This window comes from Melospiza melodia, chromosome 15 (assembly GCF_035770615.1).
Source record: "Melospiza melodia melodia isolate bMelMel2 chromosome 15, bMelMel2.pri, whole genome shotgun sequence".
In the NCBI taxonomy this organism is placed as follows: Eukaryota; Metazoa; Chordata; class Aves; order Passeriformes; family Passerellidae; genus Melospiza; species Melospiza melodia.
Genome location: NC_086208.1, coordinates 5,905,728 through 5,929,575, shown reverse-complemented (window position 1 = coordinate 5,929,575; position 23,848 = coordinate 5,905,728). Strand labels below are relative to the sequence as shown.

General features: G+C 41.4%; 2 protein-coding genes across 7 annotated transcripts in view; one reads left to right on the top strand and one right to left on the bottom strand.

The window, feature by feature from the left end:
* ENTREP2 (endosomal transmembrane epsin interactor 2) overlaps window positions 1–11,964 on the top strand; it is an 87,115-nt gene extending 75,151 nt beyond the window's left edge. For 4 of the 5 annotated variants that reach the window (XM_063169544.1, XM_063169545.1, XM_063169548.1 and 1 more), the window contains 7 exons: window positions 1,028–1,188; window positions 1,790–1,925; window positions 5,028–5,103; window positions 5,767–6,357; window positions 10,246–10,320; window positions 11,004–11,332; window positions 11,706–11,963. In XM_063169544.1, coding sequence (XP_063025614.1) covers window positions 1,028–1,188; window positions 1,790–1,925; window positions 5,028–5,103; window positions 5,767–6,357; window positions 10,246–10,320; window positions 11,004–11,332; window positions 11,706–11,894 — 1,557 coding nt within the window. In that variant the 3' untranslated portion in view covers window positions 11,895–11,963. Of the gene's footprint in view, window positions 1–1,027; window positions 1,189–1,789; window positions 1,926–5,027; window positions 5,104–5,766; window positions 6,358–10,245; window positions 10,321–11,003; window positions 11,333–11,705 lie in introns of all 5 variants that reach the window. The other variant, XM_063169549.1, reaches the window with a different exon arrangement.
* A 1,467-nt stretch (window positions 11,965–13,431) lies between these two features.
* Window positions 13,432–23,848, bottom strand: part of APBA2 (amyloid beta precursor protein binding family A member 2) — an 81,728-nt gene continuing 71,311 nt past the window's right edge. For both annotated transcript variants that reach the window (XM_063169542.1, XM_063169543.1), the window contains 4 exons: window positions 23,097–23,309; window positions 22,185–22,304; window positions 16,849–16,989; window positions 13,432–15,358 (listed from right to left, as the gene is read on the bottom strand). In XM_063169542.1, the coding sequence (XP_063025612.1) occupies window positions 15,287–15,358; window positions 16,849–16,989; window positions 22,185–22,304; window positions 23,097–23,309 (546 nt within the window). In that variant the 3' untranslated portion in view covers window positions 13,432–15,286. The remainder of the gene's footprint in view (window positions 15,359–16,848; window positions 16,990–22,184; window positions 22,305–23,096; window positions 23,310–23,848) is intronic.

Here is a 23,848-nt window from a genome sequence, read left to right as displayed (position 1 = left end):
ATATGAGAGCAGAAGCTTGCCTGGAGAAGAAAACATTCTGTGGTTTTGGATTGTCTTTTAGTCCCCCTTTGATCCATGGGGACCACATAGAGCCAGGTGTGGGTTGTGGGATCTTCAGGATAGTCCATATTTGATCTTGGATTAGTTCAGGCCTTTCCCAGAACACTTCTGATTGTTCCTGATATCAATGGTGTTGGAATGGCTTCTTTAGATCCCTGCTCTCCTGGAAGCTGATGAGGTCTCTGTCACAAAAGTTGATGTGCTTCTCAATATTATTACTTTTTATTGTGCAGTGTAGTTATTTGCTTTTGGGTTTCGAGATGTGTATATGGAATAAATGTTTTTCTTACTTTCATACCAGTGCTTATAAGCTTTATACCACATTTAAGTGTGCAGTGTCTGTATCACCAAACCACAAACAGCTATTAAGAATATTTCATTTTACAAGAATAATAAAGAATAGCTATAAACAGCCCCTTCATTGGAAGTGAAAAATGGGTGGGATATTTCCAGTTGTTTTATTCAAAACACAATGTCTATATAGTAGCCTGTTTCTAGGTAGTTTTATTTGGGGTTGTTTTGGGGGTTGGTATTGTGGTTTTTTTCTCTGCAAGTGCAAGGCAGTTCAGATTGGAAACAAAAACATGCAAACATTTATTTTAGCAGTTATATCTATTTTTGATCAGTTATTAAAATAGAACTGATTATGTGGGGCTACAATAAAACAATATACAATGTAGAAATATTTCTTGAAAAGCCATTAAATTGTAAATGTCTGTGTCCTGCATCCCAAGACTGACTGACCTGGAGGCCCACAGCCTCTCTGCCTTTAGTAAAACCTTGTGCTGTATTTTGGCAATCTGATCACAAGTATTCTTATGCTCCCAGAAGTGCCTTTTTCATTTCAGCTTGGGTATTTATGAATTTGATATTGGTCAGGGTTGCTAATATTGACCTTTTATTAAAGTTGTTGATATTGGTGATGATGTTTCTACCATCTGAAGGAACTTTACCTGTTCATTTCCAGTTTCTGCCACAGAGGCCACATTCTGCCAATCCTGACTGCATGACTCCACATGGGACTGTCCTGCACCAGACCTTGGATTTTGATGAGTTCATCCCACCAATCCCCCCCCCTCCCTACTACCCACCAGAGTACACCTGCACGCCCGTGGGGGAGGCACAGAGGTGATGCCCTGCCCTGCCCTGCCCTTGCACTGGGTCTGAGCTCGGGGCCTGCAGCTCTTCCCAAGAGCACAAACCCAGATCATCTCCTTCACTTACACTGGGCTCTTCTTTGCCAGACAGATTGCATATGTTTCTTTGCAAACTTGTTAGGTTACATCTGGAAATATTTGTGTTAAAGCATTTCTGCAATAGAGAAATGACTGAGCTTAACTAAGACAAGGATAACAATATCTGAGCTTTGAGCAAAGGTCCCTTTGCAAGTGATCCTTTCACAGTTAACATTATACATTTGAAGTTGAGTGTGAAATTTAATTTTTAAAGGAAATTATTGCAATTAATGTGTATTAATTTGGACCAGTTGAGGATGTTTATGATGGCAAAGCAGGCTGGTAAAGATGGCTGGCATCCTAAATAAAAAACAGTTGTTAAAGCCACCCTGTGAACCAGGCCTTCATTTTGGATGCCTTGCCTAATAAATTTCTTGAATGTAATTCTTTGTAGTGCATTGGCTTTGAATTCAGAAAAGTATTTACATCACTGTGGTATAGGTAATAAATGAATGCCATTTCTTAATTGTTTGCTTGTTTATGGTTTTTTGTAGAAGTCTCCATTTGGACTTCCCTCATTCCCCATTTGGTGCTCTATATGAAGTAACCATTAATAGCCCAGGAATGCTGTATCCAAGTGAGCTGCCCCCTCCTTATGAGGCAGTGATTGGAGAGATGCCTGCCAGACAGGTGAGGAAAACCAAAGGAAATTCGTTATGTGGTCTTCACATTTTCATGGTGCAAAATAATTCTAGATAAACTTTTAAGAACAATCATTAGAAAATACTTTTATTCTTTAAAAACATTTTCCAGACCATTTTCTTTATAAGGGTTTAGCTAACAAATGTTACTTCCTATGCAGCAGCAGTGAGTAGTTCTCTATTGCTTAACCTTCTGATTGTTGCAGTTTGTAGTCATCAGCTTCTGCTGTTATGTGGCAAGAAACTTCTACTCCTGAGAGTGCAGAACAGGTTTCAGCATCTTGCCTGTTCACCTCTGGCCACCTGAGCTCCAGAGCTGCTTGTTCCAATCACCAGAAGATGAGTGGTGACTTCATTTCTGATAGTGATAGTAATGTGGTTTCTTACCAGGATTGAGTGCATACGAGCTTGGTGGTTGCTGCTCAGAGCTTGTGACAGGCTCTGTTCTCAGCACTGCAGCTCACTGGCAGCGAGAACCAAAGCCTACAGTGACAGCCACAGATTTTTCTTGACAACAAAAGCCTGCTTGTATTTTTTGCAATTAGTGTCCCAGCTGAGCTGTCTAAGACAGTTTTGGGTCTACAAGAAGAACAAAATGGAGACCTGAGTCCTTACATGCTGCAAATGCTCCCATAGAGCACAATACAGTAGGAACTGAAATAATGAGATTTATAAATCCCTCAAAGGCAGGCTTGGCAATGGAAATCATGTCAGGGATTTAGCTACAAAAGTGCTTCTGGGAACCATTATGTAATAATGTCATAATTGTAAAACCTTTTACTGTGCATCAAGCAATAGGTTTTATTTGTTTTTAAATGGATTGAGGTCCTTAGAATTTTATTAAATTGTACCAAATTGGACTTGGTATTTCATGCGTTTTATAGGCAACAAATGTCAGTGCTAATTTAAGTAGTTGCATCCATGTAAAAATTGCTGTTGTCATCTGTACTGATTAGGAATTCCCATTTCATGACTATAAAAAAAGTGGTTTTCAGTGTTTTCCATGCAGAGTATTGACTGGGATATAGAAAAGATAAGAAAAAACAGATCAGGATTCTGGGTGAACTGAATCAATGAGAGTGTTTTATAAGGTTTTCTAACCTGTAGGCTCTGCAGGCTTGTTAAAAGCACAGGTTTTCTTCCTTTTTTCCATTGATGGCTTAGTGACTGTCTGAGGATGTGGAATTCAATAAGGTTTTGTTACCCTTGGCTGTGCAGGAGCCTGCATGAAACCATGTGCTGTTCCTGTGTGAACCCAAACTCTGACCTGGCTTCAACATCACAGTGCTACCTGCTACAATTCAAACCCTGGTTCTCCTTCCCCCAGGCAAAGGGTTAATCAATTCCAAATGCACAGAAAACACATTCAGCAATTATTCAGAGACAATGCAGAGTGTCAATAAATGTTTCAGCACAATCTTCCACAGATGTTTTCCAGTCAGTGATTAAGAAATTAAGTCAGTGATTATGAAAGTGCCTAGATTAAGAATTTATGAAAGCCCCTAGAATCCCTAGATTTTTAAAAAGAAACAAACACCACTAAAACATTACACCACTTCTTCCAAAAGGTAGTCAGTCTGAATTTTCTACAACAACAAAGAGCATTTGTGAACATTTCTTACTTTTCTAGTTAGGTACCAGAACTTCTACAGTTAGGTCCCAGGAACAATCTGTGACTTCAAGTGACACCACATTTTACTTTTTACCACAGATGTGATACTCTGCTACAATCAAGAAAGATCCATTAAGAAATTTCCTGGGGAATTGTTTAAAAATTTCACTTTTGAAATTTTTGAGTGATTTCACATTTGCTTCCCAGTCCTCTATCCATCCATCTCTTGCTGAGTTAAAGTATTTCTGGTACTGTTCTTTGCTTGGAGTTGTATTTGCTAAACTTGAAATAATTTTTAAAAACAAAATTTGTATCAAAAGAAGTTTTCTGGTCACTGGATCATAGAGAGAGAGAGAGAGATAGATAAATAAAGAAAACAGTGAGCACAGTAAGTTATGCACAAATATATGTGCTTTAATCTACACTGGCTTGTGAAATGGAAGCTCTTGCCCTAATAGCTTCAGACTAATTGTGTCACATCCAATTTTTTAGGCCAGACACAGATTAAGTGCTTGACAGAAAGGTTTGCACAGAGGTGACTGATGCTGATTTCTAGACTGTCACCAACCATAATAAGCTCTACTAGTTAATTGTGGCCCTACAGACAGAAGTAGATATGATGCTTTCTGCTCAAGATGGTATCAGTTTCATTCCTTTCAACATTTTGTAATTTTTCTCTTTTTATTTTTGTTATCAGCTATTTATTGGAATGATTTTTGGATTATCACATTCCCAAAGAACTGCAAAAAATCTATCAATATTGGTAATAAGGTCCAATCCAAAGTCTAATCAAATCAATAGAAAGAACATTTCCTAAATTTCAGGTATTTATGGATTCAGTATTTCCAGCAGGAATGAGTCCATATTTTGTTCACATGATTCTCCAAAGTGAAGGGAAGTTACCCCCTTAGATCCCCCCCTCAGAAAAAAAGGTGAGTGGTAATAAATTCTGTGTCCATGGAGCAACCTCCACCAGGCTGGAGAGCACCTGGGTGGCAATGATGTTAAAGGGCTTCAAAACACATTAACAGGTAACATCCTCACAAATAACTAAGTGAAAATACTGTGCTTGTGCCTGTTTTTGTGGTTTCTGGTTTTCTCTCTCCTATTTTAGGGTGATGTGGTGAACAAAAAACCAAGCACAATATGAGAAAAATAGACTGTAGAAAGAGAGATTGCTTTTACTCAACTCAGATATTAAGTTTAGTAGTGTGAGCCTGCAGCCCCAAGTGCCTGTGTATTCAAGATGAACTTACCTTGTAGATTCAGGAAAAATGTAAAATTGCATTGAGCTTGTGTCTTTGCCTTGCATTTGCTCCTGACCCAGAGATGTAAAATACTTTAAATAGCTTTCAGTCTGAATAGCAGCTCATATGAAAGTGCCTCAGCATTGTCAGGTGTGTCCTTCAGATCTGAGCACTGCACTTTGCTTGGTGAGCTGCAGGTCAATGATCTCTTTCATTCCAAATGTTCATTTAGGTCACTGGTGCTGCTCAGCAAGTGTCTGAACCGAGCCTGGGGGAGAGGAACACGACCCCGGACTTCAGCACCCAAGGTGATCCTGGCTTTGCCTTTGTCTCCTTAGAGAGGGAAGTGGGAGCTTTGAGCACACTTTCTCTTCTCTTCTGCCCTTCCTAGTGGTGAAGGAATCATTTGCTTTCAGTTATTCATGGCAAGAAGGACCTTGTCACAGTCAGAGGCTGGGGCTGCAAGTGCAGAGCAGAGTTTTGCTAGACAGAGCTCTAGTCAGGCCCTTTGAGGTGGATCTGGGGACTGTTGTTTCTCTTCCAAGAGTCCTGCACATTCCTTGCAGCTTGTGTCTCATTGTCAGCAGCCATGGGGGGCTTCCTGACCCTCGCACTCCTCCTCCAAAGAGTCATTTCCTCCATGTCTTCCAGGAGCTGAATTGGAAGCTTGCTGCCTGAAGCACAGATGTTGGGGATGCAAGTAGATGAGGACAATATAGGGCCTGTTTATTTAAAGTTCAAAAGTCAGTATCAAGAACAGCACAAAAATGTCTTTGCTGAAGGACACTAGAAAGAAGTAAATTACTTCAATGTTTTTTACTTTGGCATTCTTCATCTGAGAGCTTTTGAGTTCTTATTGATAAATTATTGAAGATTGCTCAATTTAAGTCAATCTACAGAATATGGGGAGGGAGAAGATTGGGAGGGCAGGCAAGAAGTTTGTATTTTTCTCTGAATCTCTTGTTTTGCAGTTTCTGTGGAGAGCACCTCTTTGATGGTCTCTGAGGCTGTTGATGTCCCAGACCATAGCTACTCCTCTGAAGATTTTTGTTCGCTGGAAGTTCAAGGATCTCTCCAGTCTGCAGATCTTTCTCCCTACTGCATAACCCCCAAGGGGGCTGCAGAGCAGAGCTGCAGTGCCCTGGATTGCCACCCTCGCTGCAGGTGTCACAGAACTCGCTCTGAGGGCTTTCCTGATGAGGGTGACAGCTCCCACAGCCCAGCCTCCACAGACACGTCCCAAGCACAGGAAAAGAGCTGTGCCCACGGCAGGTCCTTGGACTGTTCCTCAGGGAATTACAGCCCCTCAGAACGAGAACTGCAGAGTTCTGCTCAAGAGAGCAGTGCCACGCCGCCTTTGAAGCAGAAGAAAACCTGCTGTGTGGACTGTCACCAGCCTCCTGCCACTTTGCAGACCTCTCCCTGTTTTGGGCCAGCAAACACTTCAGCAGGTGGCCCCGAGGCTGCTGTCCAGCAGCAGCAGCAGCACCTCAGCAAGCCCCCAGCCCCAGCCATCGTCCGCTCCAGCAGTGCCCCCGTGTCCTGCTCCTCTGCCACCGAAGGTAGGTGTGGGACACAGGGCAGCAAAGCACTGGGATTGATTGGTGCAGCAACTGGTGCTGCTGGAAATTCCATGCAGTGTTCCTAAGAGGGTGGTCTTAGGTGTGAAAGCTTTAGCTCCTTGCATATTTCCTAAATTTGTAAAAATTTAAGAATGGAAATGGAAAAATTGACAGAGTGAAAATAATTTTGGCTTTTCTAAATTTCACCATTCTTTCTGCACTGCTCAGAAAACCATGTGTTGAGTAGCTTTTCCCACCTCTCTATTACTGTTCTACTGAGAGGCTAAACTGAGAAGTGCAATGGCAGCTGGGCTTCATTTAGGAGACTCCTCCTGGAGCTGTCACGCTTGTTGTACATCAGGATGTGATTCCTCAAGGTGACACTGACATTGGCAGTATTGGGGCATGTCACAGGCAGCCACTGTGACCAGTGGCAGCTTGGGGGTGTATGGTGAAAAGTTTTGAAGGACAAAGAAATGAACATGAGGCACATGACAAGATGATAAAGGAGAAGAAAAGCTTTTGGCTGTCGTGGATAAGTGTCTTCTGCTATGAATCTCCTTTTAGAAAAGTAGGGAGGAGGAGATGTTAGCTGAACAGTGTATCTTCATAAAAATATGCTTGTTAGTGAAAAAGAAAGGGTTGATTTAGTAGAGGATAGTAGCAGGAATGTGGAACTGTCTAAACCATTTGAAAGGGATCTAAGCTGTTTGGAGAGATTCAGAAGGGGAACCTGGAGAAGTGGCTTGAAAGTAAAGATTAAAAGCTTTTTAAGATGTTGTGGGTTGTGCTGCTGCAAGATCTGTTCACCAGGCTTTGTAAGGGATCCAGAGGAAGAATTGTGTGACTAGCTCAGAGCAAAAGGAGACAAAATATTGAGATAACATGTTCCATTTAGGATGATGTTTTGGTTCTATTGCACTTCTTGCATCTTTATAATATCATTTCAGAGACTTCATACTTAGCTCAATAATTGAATGCCTTTTACCTTTAGAAATGTAGCCTCTCCATCTGAGCCAGGAAAAGTGAATCTTTAATCTAGAAGTCTGCATTTATTTTATGACATTTACTCTGCTAGGACATATGTGCAATGAAGCTGCCAGTAAGCAGACAGTAAGCAGGAATTTCTGAATCCTTTCTGCTGCTGCAAGTCAAGAAGAACAAACCCTTTCTCTTCTGGATGGGGCTCTGCAGGGTTCCAGAGCTCTGCTCCATGTGCTCATGGAGCAGTGTTGGCCATGGGCAGCCGTGCCCCCGTGCTCCAGCTGGCTCTGGACACCTGGTGGGACAGATGCCCTCCTTTCCTTCTTAATGTGTCCTAAATACATTTATCTTCTCTTCTGCAAAAGTGGCATGGAGGGACACCAGTTGGGCATTACTGAGATTAACTGGGCTGAGCAAAGACTGGAGTGAAGAGGCAGAGAAAGTTCCAGAGATGCTGACACCCAGGGGAGGGGGAGCGAGAGCAGGGACTCGGAGGGGCTGGGTGCTGACCTACAGAGACACTTCCTATCAAATCCTTCAGGGAAGGATTGACTTGAGTCTCTAGATGTATTTCTTCATGCATCTATTTGGCAAAATAGTTTGAAATATTTCACTCTGTGAAGGTTTACATTGCATCCCCTTCCTCTACTTTTTATGGAACCTGATTGGGAAATCATAGGTGGTTTAGGATGAGCCCAATTCTAGTAACACATTCTGGCTGTTTGTAGCAGCCCTGAAGCGTATTTTTCCTAAACTGTGACAAACAGCTGAAGCTCTTTACAGTCTTTGTAAGTTTCAAAAGGCATTTGATCTGGATTTTTCATGACTGACTGTTGATATTCACTGCAGGCTTTTCAAATACACCTACGGGACTGAATAACAGGCAAAGATAAAGGGAACCAACTGAGCTCCCTCAACCAACACACAAGAAAAAGTGCTTTGGGGTTTTTTCAGTAACATACAGCTACTTTTAAAAATTGTCCTGGAGTAAAAGAACTGGTCAAGTGGATGTGACTTTATGAAAGACAGATCTGTAACTACACATTGTTAATACTAATAACTGTGGATTTTGGAGAACTGAGGCTGGAGGAGCTTTAGCCATGTTCTCAAAGAGGAAAATACAGTGATCAGATTGTAGCTGGGGCTTGGGTTTTTCTTAAGACACTGCCTTTCTACTATAAGAAAAAATTACTAATTAATTTTCTGCCTCACCTCCAAGCCAACGTGAAGAGGTTTAGAAGCACAACCTTGACATTTACTGTGTAGATTTTTGTGAAATGGATTTTGAATTGCACTGTGATTGCACTGCCCATAATTTGGAACAGAAATTATTTGACATGGGGATGGTGCGTATGTACAACAGGACAGTGACACAACAGCAATGAGATCTAATGACACCAGTCTTTCAGGCCTTAAAACAGAATTCATTTGCTGCAGGCACATCTTGACCTGATGGGGTGTCTATATGGCATAGTCAAATAATTCTCCCACTAAACCCTTTTAAGTCTCCTTTTAAGTAAACTTGTTGGTTTTTTTAATACCTGTCGTTCCTAGTGGAGAAATTATAAATGAAGGTTTAGTTTAATAGGTGCTTTTTTACTCACTGTGTACTCCCTGAAAAACATAAAAATGGTGAGTTCACATACCATTGTCAAACATGGTTCCCTCCTAAAAAAAATTACTTAAAAGTTAATAGTTTGCACATTTTTTCTGCCTTTTCCCTGTAAAGTTTGTCATGGCAAAGGCAGACAAAATCAACTCCTAGCACAGATGTTTATTACAATAAACTTCATTTATAATCAGCTATGATAGACCATGTGGCTGTACCAGTTAAGTGCCTGAGTGATTATTGTAGTGTTTGTGTTCCAGATAATTCAGGGTCATGTCCAGTAGTGTAGTTTTGACTTGCTGCAAGTACATTAAACTGTTTAGTAATGGATGGGAAGACACAAGTGTCTGAAGTGTCTCCTCTTAATAACCATGCCATGATTCATGTGCTACAGTACTTAAGCATAATAGAACAAATTAAAGACAGAATAGAAGCTGTCTCTCTTAATTTCTTACAGATTTGCTATGTTTTTAGCATCTTACATTTGTTTCCTTCATTTAATTATTCACTCTACCAGAGAGGATTATGCCAGCTTTTCATTATAAACTGTCCCTGGAGATATGGAAGAAAACCTCTCCTAAGCTACCTAGAAGTTCAAAACCATTTTCAGTCTTGGAAACAGATTAACAACCAAATGTGATGGTTTATTCCATCTTGTCAGAAATAAAAAAACTGCAGGTGGTAGTTACTGTACAGTGTGATCTCATCATTGTTGGAATCCCAGAAACTGTCATTAGATGGCATCCAAAGCTGTTTGTAGATGCTTCATAACCACTTGTTATTGATTAGCTCATCAGGTACCACCCTGCTCATCTACCCATTAATTTAAACAATGGTGTGTTACATTTGTACTGAAAATAATGATAATATATTTTTAAAAGGAGGAGAAATATTGAATAAAAATGCTGGTTTTGTAGAAATTAGAAGGATTAATCTTTCTCATTTTTCCCATTTTCCAATATAAACTCTGTCCACCCAGGAAATACAGAAAAGGTCTGAGGTCTGTCTCTATGGGCAACTTGCCATAGTTTCAGCACTTAAAGATGAAATATTTAGGCTTACAGAGGAAACCATAAAACATGAACTCTGTCTTCCTCTTTGTATCTGTGTAACAACTCATGAGGCATCTCTGGGTGTAGTAGCCTCTCTTTATGTATGGACATCTTGAAAGCAGGATTTCCTTTGAGTAGTTTCATTCTGTAAAGGAGATAATAAAAGGTTCCAGTGTATTTTCCCTTGCTTTGGGGAGGACAGCAGGGGTTGACTTTGCTCTTTCTGTCTGCCTTTGGTTGAAGGTGATAATTGTGCCTGGACTTCTGTGTGCAGGCAGTGCCAAGATGCAGGATTATCTCCAGCTACAGGAGAAACAGGTGAGAATTGGTTTCTAAAGCAGAGGATGGGTTTCCTTTTTTTTCTTTTAAAAATAATGAAAAGCTTCTGAGAGAGAAATGAGCTTTGAAAAATCTCAGGCAGAAAAGCCAGGTAACAGCATAAATGTATGATGTACAATGCTGATGGAACCTGCCTTGAATGAAAGTAAATGTTTTGAATTAGGTCCTCTGGTTCAGATCAGCATTTTTGCCTTCTCTGTTTCTCACTAATCTCTCTTGCATATCATTTCCAAGGCCTAGAAATAGGCAGAACTTTAGCCTTAAAGCTGGGGTGAGGGGCTGGGCCTAAAAGAGTATGAGTGGCATGTAACACAGAGTAGCTGGTGGGTTTCCTTAGCATTAATGTCAGCTGAAGTCCTTGAAGGTGGACACAAAAATGTCTGGTTTGTGAAGTTCTTTAATTTCCCACCCACTCATTCTCAAGGCACTGCTCCTTGGCCATGGGAAGGTCTTACTCCTGATTGCTCCTAGTTACTCCTGGTTAAAATTACCCATTTTGTAATGTTTCCTTGACTGCATGTTTTTGCTACTCTTCAAACAAAACAGACATTTTATGACAAAGTAGAAACTTTGTGACAATATTTGTTTTGCCTTTTTTTTTCTTTTCTCTTTTTCTTTTTTTAAACTATTACTTTAAAGATATTCTTCCCCCCCTTTTTTAGTTCCTGTCTCTGGTTCTCATATGGCTGCCTCTGCTTGCCAGCATTCTTTGAGCAGTTTTCTACCAACTGGAAAACAGAGGGATACAAGGAAAATTGATCTGCACCTAAAGCCAAAGGCTTTTCACACCGTCTCGAAAGAGCGGCCACGCTCCTTAGTGGACCTTAAGGCCTATAAAGACACAAAAATTTTAGTGGCAAAATTTTTGGAACATTCAAACTGTAATCTCCCTCCAGAAGTGCGTCACGTAGTGAACAGCATACGGTCAGTCATTAAATCTGATGAGAGACACATGGAAGAAGCCATCTTCAGTGCCAATATCATAGACCAGGTAGGCCACTGATGTTCTAAAGGCGTGTCCAGTTTCCATAGACAAATGCCTTATATAAATGTTTTTGCAGTTTGAGTTCTTCAGACAATTCCTACTGAAGCTCTTTTATAGTTACATGGCATCAGTAAGAAAAAATTTCTATTTATTGGGCAGCAATACATTTTACACTGCAGTTCAGACAGAGAGCCTGGCTGTGCTTTCCAGGTGCCCAGTCCTGAGCCCTGACCAGCTGCAAGGACAGAAGCAGGAGGGGTTCTGGTGGGCTGAACCTCCTTTGGAAGAGTTTCAGTATTAGCTTAAACGAAATATTATTCAGTCTTTCCTTACCCCGTTTTCCTCATTCTTTCCTCCTCCCCTCCTGCCTTTCCCGCAGGTGATGACGAGCTCCCAGCAGGGCGCGGGCGGCTGCAGGAAGCGGCTGCAGGGGGATCTGCACCTGCGGAGCTGCGGCGCCCTGAGCTCCGCCGCGGCCCCGGCGCGCAGCCGGACCCCGCTCAGCCGCGCCCTGGAGCGGGAGCGGCCGCACAGCCTGATCGGGGTGTGCCGGGAAACCATCCTGTGACCGGGGTGTGCCGGGGAACCCTCCTGTGACCGGGGTGTGCCGGGAAACCATCCTGTGACCGGGGTGTGCCAGGCAACCATCCTGTGACCGGGGTGTGCCGGGGAACCCTCCTGTGACCGGGGTGTGCCGGGAAACCATCCTGTGACCGGGGTGTGCCGGGGAACCCTCCTGTGACCGGGGTGTGCCGGGAAACCATCCTGTGACCGGGGTGTGCCGGGGAACCCTCCTGTGACCGGGGTGTGCCGGGAAACCATCCTGTGACCGGGGTGTGCCAGGCAACCATCCTGTGACCGGGGTGTGCCGGGGAACCCTCCTGTGACCGGGGTGTGCCGGGGAACCCTCCTGTGACTGGGGTGTGCCGGGGAACCCTCCTGTGAATGGGGTGTGCCGGGGAACCCTCCTGTGACCGGGGTGTGCCGGGGAACCCTCCTGTGACTGGGGTGTGCCGGGGAACCCTCCTGTGAATGGGGTGTGCCGGGGAACCCTCCTGTGACCGGGGTGTGCCCTGGGAACCCTCCTGTGAATGGGGTGTGCCCTGGGAACCATCCTGTGACCGGGGTGTGCCGGGAAACCATCCTGTGACCGGGGTGTGCCAGGGAACCCTCCTGTGATCAGGGTGTGCCGGGGAACCCTCCTGTGACCGGGGTGCCCTGGGAAACCATCCTGTGATCAGGGTGCCCCGGGAAACCATCCTGTGATCCGAGTGCCCCGGGAAACCGTCCTCTCCTCTGAGAGGGTCAGCAGGTATGTCATGGCAGCTGGGAGCTGTGGAAGAAACCAGGACTGGGTCAAACACAGCTAGTGGATGATTAGGAAAAAGTGTCTTCCTTTGGAATTCCACTTTTTCCCCACAGCAGGATGAGAACGGCTGTTTTTCTGAATGTAAATTTCAGCCTTGATTTTTGCAAACTTTTAATCGATTTATTAGTGAAGTTATAACAAGTGTTTTCCCAACCAGAAATGCATTTATTTCACTGTACTTACAGAAATGCTACTGATGCTGCCCAGCATTTCTTGAAAACCATTGCAAACCCACCAGAGACTGGCTGTACAACTTAAAAGTTGTATTTATTTAATGTACCTCAAAGTGTTTTAACTATCGTCAGTGTTTTAATAAAAAAGTATTTCTGGACTTTGCCTTTTCAACACTGATTTGCATACAAACATAAAGGTGATTTATACACATACACAGTGCTGCTTCTAATCCATTCTTGCAGTGCCTGTCATTCCAGACTAACTGATCTGTCCAGTGAAATCTGCTCCCCCCTCCCAGGGCTGCCCTTTTGAGCTGCAGCACTTGCTGCAGTGTGGTTTATTCCTGCTCTGTTCTGAGTGTTCACCACTTCAGTCCTGCAGTAGTGTGTGACCAAGAATTGATGCTAAATCCTCTGCAGTGTGTGACCAAAAGATGCATTAGGGAAGAAGACTGAAATTCTGCATTTTTCACAAACTTTTTACCAACAGCAACTGACTGGAAGTTAGAAGAATTTTTATCTAGCAGAGCCTTGAGTATTTTCAAAAAGAATTGTTACTCCAATTCATAGTTTTGACAATTTTATTACTGAAACATATTATTGTGGTTCTGCTGTGTTTATGATTTATTTAACATTGATCTTTTTAAAAATATCAAAAAGTAAATATTGACACTGATTTCATTACCAGCATAAACACAGGTCTGCCAGCAACATCTTCCAGTGCAAGCTTCATCCTGGCTCTTTCAGAGGAAATTGGAAAGGCCTTAAAGAGAAGGTTCTCATAAAGAACCTACCACAGGTTGATGTTTCAGGATTTTAATTTTTTTGCAGCAGTGCTTGTCAGTAGCCTTAGTTTCCATTTGAGGTTTAATCATATACTGGTTTCATTTGTGTCACTCTGAGCTGGGCAGACATCCTGTGAAAAGGTCACAAAGGAATGTAGCTGAAGATGGGTAGTTTAAGTTTTACAGATTCATCCATTTTAATGTATTTTAATTATAGCATGCTTCTGTATTGATGTGAAGTTACAGTGACATCCAGTGGCAACAAGGTATGCTAATTGAAAGCTTCTACTCTCAAGATCATAATGATACACAAATTCCTAATTCAAGAGAATATTTCCTTTAAAAAAAAAATCTGTGACCTTTGCAACTGCACTTAGATGAAGAATTAAATGATCTTCTACTTGCAATTTTTTACTATGTAAAGTTACACAACAAACAAAATAAGCAAGCTTCCTTTCTTGTTTCAGATTTATTAGTGATAGGTTAATTCTTTCCTAAGGTCAGTTGCATGCAACACACTACTCCTTGAAGTACAGTCATCTAAAGCTCTTTAGTTACTGCATGGTAAGGCTTCTTAAGTCACAGTGTATTTTCTTCAAGGCCTTGGCCAAAAGAAAAAAAATAGACAAGGTTACACCAATTAACATTTATATCATAAGGAATACAACTTTACTACTAGGTTTTTTATCTACACACATTCTAATACTGCTGATGGTGCTAGGTTATTTGTCAAAACAATTTACATTCAGAACACACTGCCTTAGGAAGAAGAATGCTTTATAAAAGACAGAAACAGGTAAGCATGGCTTTCCCATTTTGAACTATTATTAACAAAAAGGTAATATGCAAAAATTAAAGAAAAAAAAACCCCAGCCCAACACATACATTACACAACCTGTGCAATAAGTTATCCATGAAACAACTCTGTTAAATCATAAAAATCACAAGCATTAAAAATAAATATGTATCTAAATAAATATTTTGATTTTAATCTTGTGGCAATTATTCTTTATTTAGCATATGAAACACTTGTTACATGTTTATGTTCACACCTTGCCAAACAGGTTACACTTGTCATAACAATACCAAGTACTACAGTGGTTTTCTTTACAGTAGAATCTAAAAGTTTGAACTGCACACATTCCTTTCCACTGAAATACCATCAATTCAGCACCAGTTTTAAAATTATGCAAAGTCATCAGTATTGGACCACTTTATGGGACTGGGATTTTTTTTTTAACTTGAGGCAGCCAGAACTTTCTCTAATTGCTTCTCTCTGCCATCTCCTGCAGTCTCATTCATCAAATATTCACATTCACTGTGTTATCAAACAAGACAGACATACATCACTCCACATAAAGGTTACAAATAAATATGTTTTAAGTTCTATGAGAAAAGAGTTTAGAAGATGTTCAAAATACTTAAATGTTTACAAAGATTTTTGTCTGTGATTATTGTCCTTGACCATCCTTCTCAACACTTTTTGTCAAAGAAATAGAAAGGAAGGAGAGAAAAGGCAGAGACACCTGTCTGTTCCTTGTTCTGGAGCCCTCGGGTCAGCTTCCAAGCCTTTCATTCATACAAAATACAAAATTCTCTTCAGTTATGACAGCTTCAGCTTGGATGGAAGATGTTAGATGTACAGGGGGGTCTCTTGACCTGTTAGGAGCCTGAACATGGCAGCTGGCATAGTCTTCATGTGAATCTGTCAATTGATTACACAGACATTAATAGAGCTAGTACTAGTTTAAAATAATCCAGAAGGCCCCTGTATCTGTATCTCCCTGTGGTCAAAGTGCATTTTTTTGTCCTGGCTTCTATAGATCTTTTTCCTAGAGTTTCTAGTTCAAAGTTCTCTGGTTTTAGGATGCTGGTTTGCTATCTTTGCTTTTTTTTTAATGTGGTTTGGGTTTTTTTGTTTGGTTTTGTTTTGTTTTTGAATTTATTAATGACAATTACATGATGTGATATCATATAGTTTTAAAAGCCACCTAAACACTTTTTGTTGATATACCCTGCTCCAATTACAGTAAAGTTTACAGACCTTAAATAATAAGTAGCACAAACCTCTCTGAAAATTCATTCTGCTGTTCTGGTATTAATGGAACTTAATGGATAGATTTGTATTCTATCTTCCTCTCTGTGGGAATGTCATTTCATATTTTCACCTAATTACGATATGATCTTCTGAACACAGAACTTGGACTTTGGCACCTGGTGTTCAAATGCCAATCAAGAGTTTGGTGGAACAGTTTCTCCTATGGCTAATGTCAAACCATGACACTAATGCACTTCAATTCCTTCCTCAAGGAGTCCTGGGGCGCCAGTGCCAGAGGGATTTCACAGACTGACAGAGTCTAAGGCTCAGGTAATCAGGTCTCCACCAGAACTGGACTTATTGGACAACACAAGAAGAAGAAAGGGAAAGTTTACTGACTGATAATACAGACCCTGACCAGCTGCCTTGGTATCTTCTCTTCAGGCTGTAAAGAAGAAAAGTTTCATGCTGTTTTCCTATGTTAGGTGAGAAGTTACACAGTGAAGGGGGACCATGGAGGGGCTGTTGGAATCTACAGCTTTGCTCCTGACAAAGAGCACATACTCTATTATGATTTGTCAGGTATCATTTTCCAGGAGGACACCAGCTCTCTCTAATTTTTGTCAGAGGAACTAGTTGGAGATCTGGCCAGGGTTCTGTACTTAGACTACCATTAAATTCAAGAGGGATTTTGAAAAACTGGACAATCTTGCTTATTCATTGCTGATCTTGCTAGAAGTACTGGAGAGAGGTGACTTAACTTACTTCCAAGGTAAGTTGGAAATTAAATTATAAAAATGTATATCAGTTTGCATCTTTCAGACATAGTAATTCATTTCTATGGCTGATGCTGTAGTGATAAGAGACATCTTCACAGCCAACATCCCTGAGTGATTTCTTCCTTTAATCACTTGATTTAATTCAGAGAGTAGGTTGAAGGTATAGAATTATGCCAGGAATTCTTAAAAATGAATGGAAAAATGCAGTGAATATGCATCATTAGTTGTTTAAAAAACCCCAACTGTTAATTGTTTCTTATTAGTGCCAAACTTAATTTACTGAATTGGTGAATTTAATGCTGTGTTGACACTCTTTTCCACTGAAACATACATTTTTTCAACTATTTTGCTGCCTTGCTAAAGGCTTTGCTCCCTTACCTCTCCCACTGAGTTGGACAGTGCTTGCACTATCTTCTCATGAGCCGTGGCCACCACGCTCTGCCCGTTGATCTCGATGATCCGGTGTCCCACTCTCACCCCGCCCCTCTCTGCTATCCCACCTCGCATCAAGCTGCAAATCTGCCAGGAGAAAGCAGTGGTTACTGAGGTTCAGAAATATCATAATGCAGCCCTCACTGGGACTTAATGAGTGGTGATGCTGTCAGGATTCCAGAAGATGTTGTTGGAAGTATTAATCAATGAGTTTTTAAATGTTACTTTAGGGTTTGTTAGAGGGAGTTTTTTTCTGAGATTTCTGCCTGTTATAATTTTCATTTTTAGTCTCCAATTGGGAACATAAAGATACCTTCCACAGTGATACAGGTTGTAGCCACACAAAAGTGGAGACAGAAGGAGAGAGATTTATGCCCTGCTGGGACACAACCTCCTGTGCCCCTGCAGGAGAGGAGGGAGCTCTGCCCTCCAGGGTCTCAGCTTCCCTCTGCACTGTTCAGTGCTGCTGGCCACAGGGAGCTCAGGATGGAGGAGGCAAGTTCAGCCATTCTTCTTTAACTGGCAGCTGAGGTTCCAGTAAAGAACTTGGCACAATTCTGAATGTTATGACCCCTACAACAGGGTAATAATTCTACAAGAAAAATAATTCTACATTCAGCAGACATAGTCCCAGCAGACATTGCTACCTAAAGTATTTTGAGGTTGCAACATGCATAGAGTGCAGGCAGAAAGAGAAATCTCAATCTGGTGTGGAGTTGAGAGTGTTTCCTCCTTAGCAACAGTATCTATGCTGCAAGGGGACCCACCCTGGCAGGCCAGACTGCTGTGCATTAGATACAAATTGCTGGCAAATTATTTCAAATTACTAAATCCATGAATCACACAAGGCAGATAATGTACAGCTCCAATCTCTGGAACTAAGCAGACTTTATCAGCATTGGGATTTACCTTTTGTTGACTGAGAAAAACCAGTTCTTGGAGGAAAAGAAATGAGTGCTGGAGCATCAGCTAATGCCTGCTTCTGCAGTTACTGTCAATGGTTAGAATGATATGCCAAGAATCATTATTTGCTGTGATCTGGTCGTTTGTTCAGAGCTAAATACAAGTATGGTAAGATGGGTTTGTGCCCCAGTGAGTTTGTTATCTAATTCAGAAGCACAGGATGTGGGGAGATGGCCAGTCTGGGACGTGTTGAAGGTAAAACACTGTTTGTGGTTGACTGGAATATTTTCCTATATGGCACTAGCAGCTTCCTTTAGACTCCTCTCCACAAATAACAATGCAATAAAAAAAGAAATCCCTTCTCACTTGATGTTCAAACTGTTTGATATGAGGAGTGAGAATATATTGTTATTCTGTGCTTATAAAATATATATTATATTCTTTGCTTTGCCTTTCTCAGCATTCAGAAACAAAAATCAAAAAAGCCCCAAAAAACCTCAAACCCCAACACATTCCTCCTATGGTGTGATTTATCTTCCACCATGCTCTCTCCAGGGGCTGAGTGTTACCTCCTGTAGTCCTTAAAGTATTTCTGGTGGGCTTCACTATCACTTTACAGAATTGTTCTTGAATTTCAGTCACATACAATGGATTGTTCTGCAGGTAGTCTGCCTTCTAATCACACAGCTCACAAGATAAACTCTACTACACAGATCTCTTTTACAGAAAGCTTCTCAATTCAACTCACTGTTAGAATAAGTTTGCTCCTTGCTGTTGGGGAGCAGTAATCAGAAAGGACAAAAAGCAGCATATATCAAAAAACCCCTTGTATATATATTTTTTGTGGTGTAAAAGAAAATACAGATGCAGTACGGCTGAAATAAAAGGTTTTGGAGCAAATGGAAATGTGATCCCTCACCCCACTGGCATAAAGGAAAAGATAATGGCTTGCATATCTGTCCAGAGCCCTTTTCCCTGCTTGGCTCTCAGAGCACTTTTAGCACTTTTAATACCATCAGCCAGTTTTTAATTTCTAACAGCCCCAGACATAGAAAGTGGTCTCCTCATTCAGGAATCCCTCTCCAGGGGAGGCAGGCAGCTTCCTTTTGTGAGCATTAAGTGTTTTAATGAGGTAGAAAGAGAAGCAGACAGAGGCTGAGTGGCTCTGCCCAGGCTGCCAGACCCTGCTAAGCCAGAGACAGAACACACAGAGAAAAAAATATTCTGCATTTACAGCACACATTTAGTGACTCCTGCATTTGCAAGGGCTGACTCAAAGCAGCCTTAAGAGTTTTGTCTCCAGCCAGGGGAGCAATGACAGCTGAAGCTGGTGAGTTTAAACTGAGCAATATCTTTAAGTAAATATGATTTTATTCAGACAGGACTCTTTACCTAGTTGGATTTGTTGAACATGGCAACAGCTATAATATTAGATAAAGGAAGACACATCTGCTTCTTGTAAGCAAGAGTCTAAATTCTATTGACTCTGTAAACTGAAGGGGAAAAAAGAAAAAAAAAGGTGTAAACCACACTGGTTCAATCCACTCAGCTGTGACAGGTCTGCAATGCCTTAGACTAGCTGCAGCACATCAGATGTGAAACTTAGTAGCTTCACAATCAGTTTTATTGCAACTGCCCATAGAGTAGCAAAGAATTAGGATAAAATAGTGCCAGGCAAACGTTATTCTGTGTAAATGCCTTAATCATAACCTATTAAAATGAGATTTCTCCTCATCTCACTTTTATATTACACTGTTGAAACCCTGTAAATTTTTTGCCAGTTTAAATGACAGTAAACAAATGCAGGGAAGAAAGAATAAGATGTTCTGTAAAGTTTTACTGTATTTTTGGACAGCTTGTGCTAGGCTAGGGACAGGGTAGATAGTTCTCAGAGAAAGTGAGATTTAGACTGAGAAGTGGTGTTTTATCAGCAGTGAGAATATAACTGGTAATTCACAGATTTATTTTTTTTCACAATCAAGAAAAAAAAAAAGTTATATACAAGGACCAAACCTAGAAGACAATAATGTGATACATAAGGACCACTTGTATTTAAATAACATAATTTTAAAAGAACTGTAGCATAATGACTTTCAGAAGGTGGCTGACAGGTCATCTAATGCTCACCTCCCCATCACACAACACTCATAGTTGTTATGTGTGTGCACAGCATCCTTTTTTCAGCTGCAGCAGTGTCAGCATCTGCCTGACAGCCTGTGCAGGCAAAGCCAGCTCAGATGGGGTTTCTGTGGCCAGCAGCTGCTCTGTGTGTTTATGGGCCATTCCCACCCTAATGGCTGTGCATCCTGCACAGATGAGATAGGCAGGGTGAAAAGGAACCACTGCAAGGCTGCTGTCAGGGGAGGCACAGAAATAAATCCCAGCTGCATGGATAATGAGGTAATGGCCTACCAGAAAGAGACATTTAATTATATCTGTTCTGACAAGCCATTTATTTCTTTGCTGTGCTAATGCTGAGCCAACAAAGAACAGTATTACTTCTGGATCCAATCTTAATTTGTAACAATTGCTGGCAATTACAAAAGTACTTTTAAAGAGTAGAGTGTCAAACTACCAGAGAGATATATTTTATAGTTATATTTTCAAATGTTGAAAGAGTTTTTCAGAGGAAAGGATTTTCCAGGCCCAGAGGTTTGTCTCCATAGCAGCCTAACAAAAGATGTTACTCTTATCTTTTTGTTCACTGGCTTTCATATTCAAACAGGCTTTTCATAGATGAAATGCACTGCAAGGCTTTATTTTTTCTTTTTCCTATATGAAAAGGATTTTTTGCTGCTTTTGGTGAACTTTACATTTGATGTCATTTGAATGTTGTTCATTTAAGTGGAAGGAATGATGATCTGCCAGTGTGGTGACAAATGGCCAGTAGATGGAGGGAGCACACTGTGACAGGAAACAAGCAGAGCCTGCAGGATTTACTAAACTGAGGCTCCAGGCATGTAGGAGATGATTAGCAGGGACAAGGTGAATAGATTGTCACAGAGACTGCCTGTCCATGTAAGGGCATGGCATGCTCCTAATCCACCGGCCTGATCCATTTCCCCAGCCCTGATCCCTCCCCCACCAAAGCTGGGAATGGGCTCCTGAAAACTTGATAATCACATGCAGTGATGCTTACAGGTATATAAATGTATTCCCTTGCTTGGTTATAGCACCAGTGGAACATACAAGACTTACAAAGGTGAGCAATAAAGGAATGAGATCAGTGCCTCAAAGAGAGCACCCTCTGTGAGATCAGGTGAAACCAGATCCTGGGGTAGGAACCACTTAGAGTTCATCCAGCTGGAGCAGAGGTACAGCAGGGCCTTTATATGTAATCTTAGGCAGGAACATTTTAAACTTGTGGAGTAGTAACTGAGATGGCCAGGAGAGCTGCAAACCCACTCCTGAGCCATCTGAAGTGCAGGAAGGCACATGCACCACATCTTACAGTCACCTGTTACTCTTCCAGCTCTCAAAGGGTGGCAAACAGAGATCTGGCAACTTCAATCAATGCATTTCACAGAACAGGGAGCAGAGCCCACAGCCTTTGTGATGTGGTTTTCTATGTGAGCAGCCTGATTATTTTTTCCCTAGACTGGAGGAAGAGGAAATGCTGATGGTCCTGCCCTACAGCCAGTCCCTACTGCTAGTGGCAGCCCCCAGAAGGGCCAGTGACTACCTGGGTTAGTTGTGTGGGGAGTTTGCTCTGGAAAGGTGACACAGAATGGCTTGGGAAGGAAGAACTGAGAGAGGAGGAGGCTGAGCTGCCTGGGGTAAGTGTTCACTGCCACATTTGTTCTCCTCTTTGCTGCTGCTATTACAGGGAAGCTGCAGCACACAGAGGAGGGGTACCTGGGCCACAGCCTATACAATTGCTTTGTAATGAGAGGTTAGCTTTTATAAGAGTTTAGTTTCAATAACACTAGGTCACAATTATATTCCCATGCCTACTACCATGTGATCCACATAAATTATGCACAGCAGAAGAAAAATTAAAAGTCTTAGTGAGTGTGTAATGAAACTTTAAAAAGAGAAACAGAATCAGATCTAAGATTGAAGTGCTATAATTGTAAAAACCTTTTTCAGCATAAGGTTTCCTTGCAACTCTGGCACTAATAACAGTTTCACATGACCAGGCTATTGCACCAAATAGTCTGGGCTATAAATCTTGTTGCTTTATTATGTAGGAAAATCCCTCAAGAATTTCTCCCAGTGTCATCCATTTGCATTATATTACTCAGAGACTGTAAGGTTTTAATAAACAGTAGAAAAAGTGAGGTCATGCAAGATTGTCTCTGTACTTCCATATGTTTTTCGAAAAAGACAAAAAAGTGAAGGGAAAAACCCCAGAACAATCAATGAACACAGAAACTTACAATTCCATTCTGTACACTGAAGCCCAGCTGGTATTTCAAGTCTGGCCGTTTTATGAGGACAGTAGTCACAGGAGGACAGCTGACAATGTTCAGTTTGACTTGTGTCTGATTCTTGAGTCCCTGTAAGATATTCCAAAAGTCAATATTTCTGAAATGAATCTTACTGAGCCCTCATCTGTGATTTCCTAATTGCAAGAGTGTTAAGCAGTTGATCTGAGAAAGACCAGTGAGAGTTAAGAGAAATTGATTGCTAACTTAGAGATACATTTCTCTTATTTATTTCCCTCGATATTTGGCTCAACAAAACATTAAAATTTTGCCTGTAATTACTACAGAAATTTAAACAAATCTTCCAATAAAAATCAAAACTGACTACTGCTTGCTGTTTCTCAGCATCTGGCTAATTAATCTCCTGCTTCTGCTGCTCTTGGTAAATCTGCACAGACATCAGATTTAGTCTCCATGACTAAAGATATTGCATTCTGGAATTCCATTGTGTCTGCAGAGTCTTCATCTCTCACTTGATCTGTCCTGCAGTCTTCCAGCCTCCATCCATTTTATCTGCATGGAACCCAAAAATGCATAGGAGATTTTAATCTTATCTTATGCTGGAGGCTGTGAGGAAGCTTAAAACTTTGAAGACAGCTAAGTACTTAATTTAGGCAAGTTTTACAGACATGGCCTCATTTGTTATAGCCCAGTAACAAAACTGTAACACGTTCTCCAGCCCTAAATTTCTGTGCATTATCACTCCTGAATCTCTAATTCTGCTTTTTGCTAATGACAGATTACTGGGGTTTTTTGCAGTGATATGAAAAATTGTATCTGCTGGAAACCTACAGGATCACTTGTCAGAGGATTCCACCTGCGTTGTCCTACGATCTACAGCATAGAGTTGTAAGTCTGGGGTACCTTTATGATCCCTTGGCATGTTGCAAGAGGTAGACCAACTAAACTGGTGCCATTAATGGACATGATTTGGTCTCCAATGCTCAGTTTTCCTGAACGTGCTGCCGGGCCTCCATTCATCATGTTGGCCAGGATAACCGTGGGTAGAATGGATCCCCATCCAGATTCCACAATCACTACCCCAAGAATTTCTCCCTTCTGTTTTTCTAGCTGGAGCTGCAATTAAAAAGGAAAAACATTTTTTTTGCTTTGATTTGTCTGACTTTGAGCATGAATATGTCACTTGTTCCCAAATAACATCTACAAATCACAAACCAAATTCTGTTCTTTGCCATTAGGTACTTCATGACTTCAATGTTAACTGTGGAACACACAGCTGTTTCTTTTCAGGGGTGTCCTGCACTTGTTTGTTGAAGGTCATAAAGGTTTAATAGGCAGAGCACTCACACATGGTTAACTCTGTAGGAAGTGGTGGAACTGGATGCCAAGGGAATGAATGCTAAGGAAGTTTCTGTCCCTGGAACCAGAGGGGGAGGCTCTAACCTTTTGTGGCTGAGGCAGTGCCTGCCAGCCAGGCTTTGTTCAGCTCCACTCCTGCCAGCACTGCTCAGGTTTTCTCTTGATCTCAGGGCTTGTCTGTCCTTTTCAGGCAAGGATCTCTTAATGATTATTGCCATTATTATTGTTAATTATTGAATATACTCGTGCCTAGCATGTTCATGTAAGATCCCTGATGTGCTGTAAATGATGCCTTC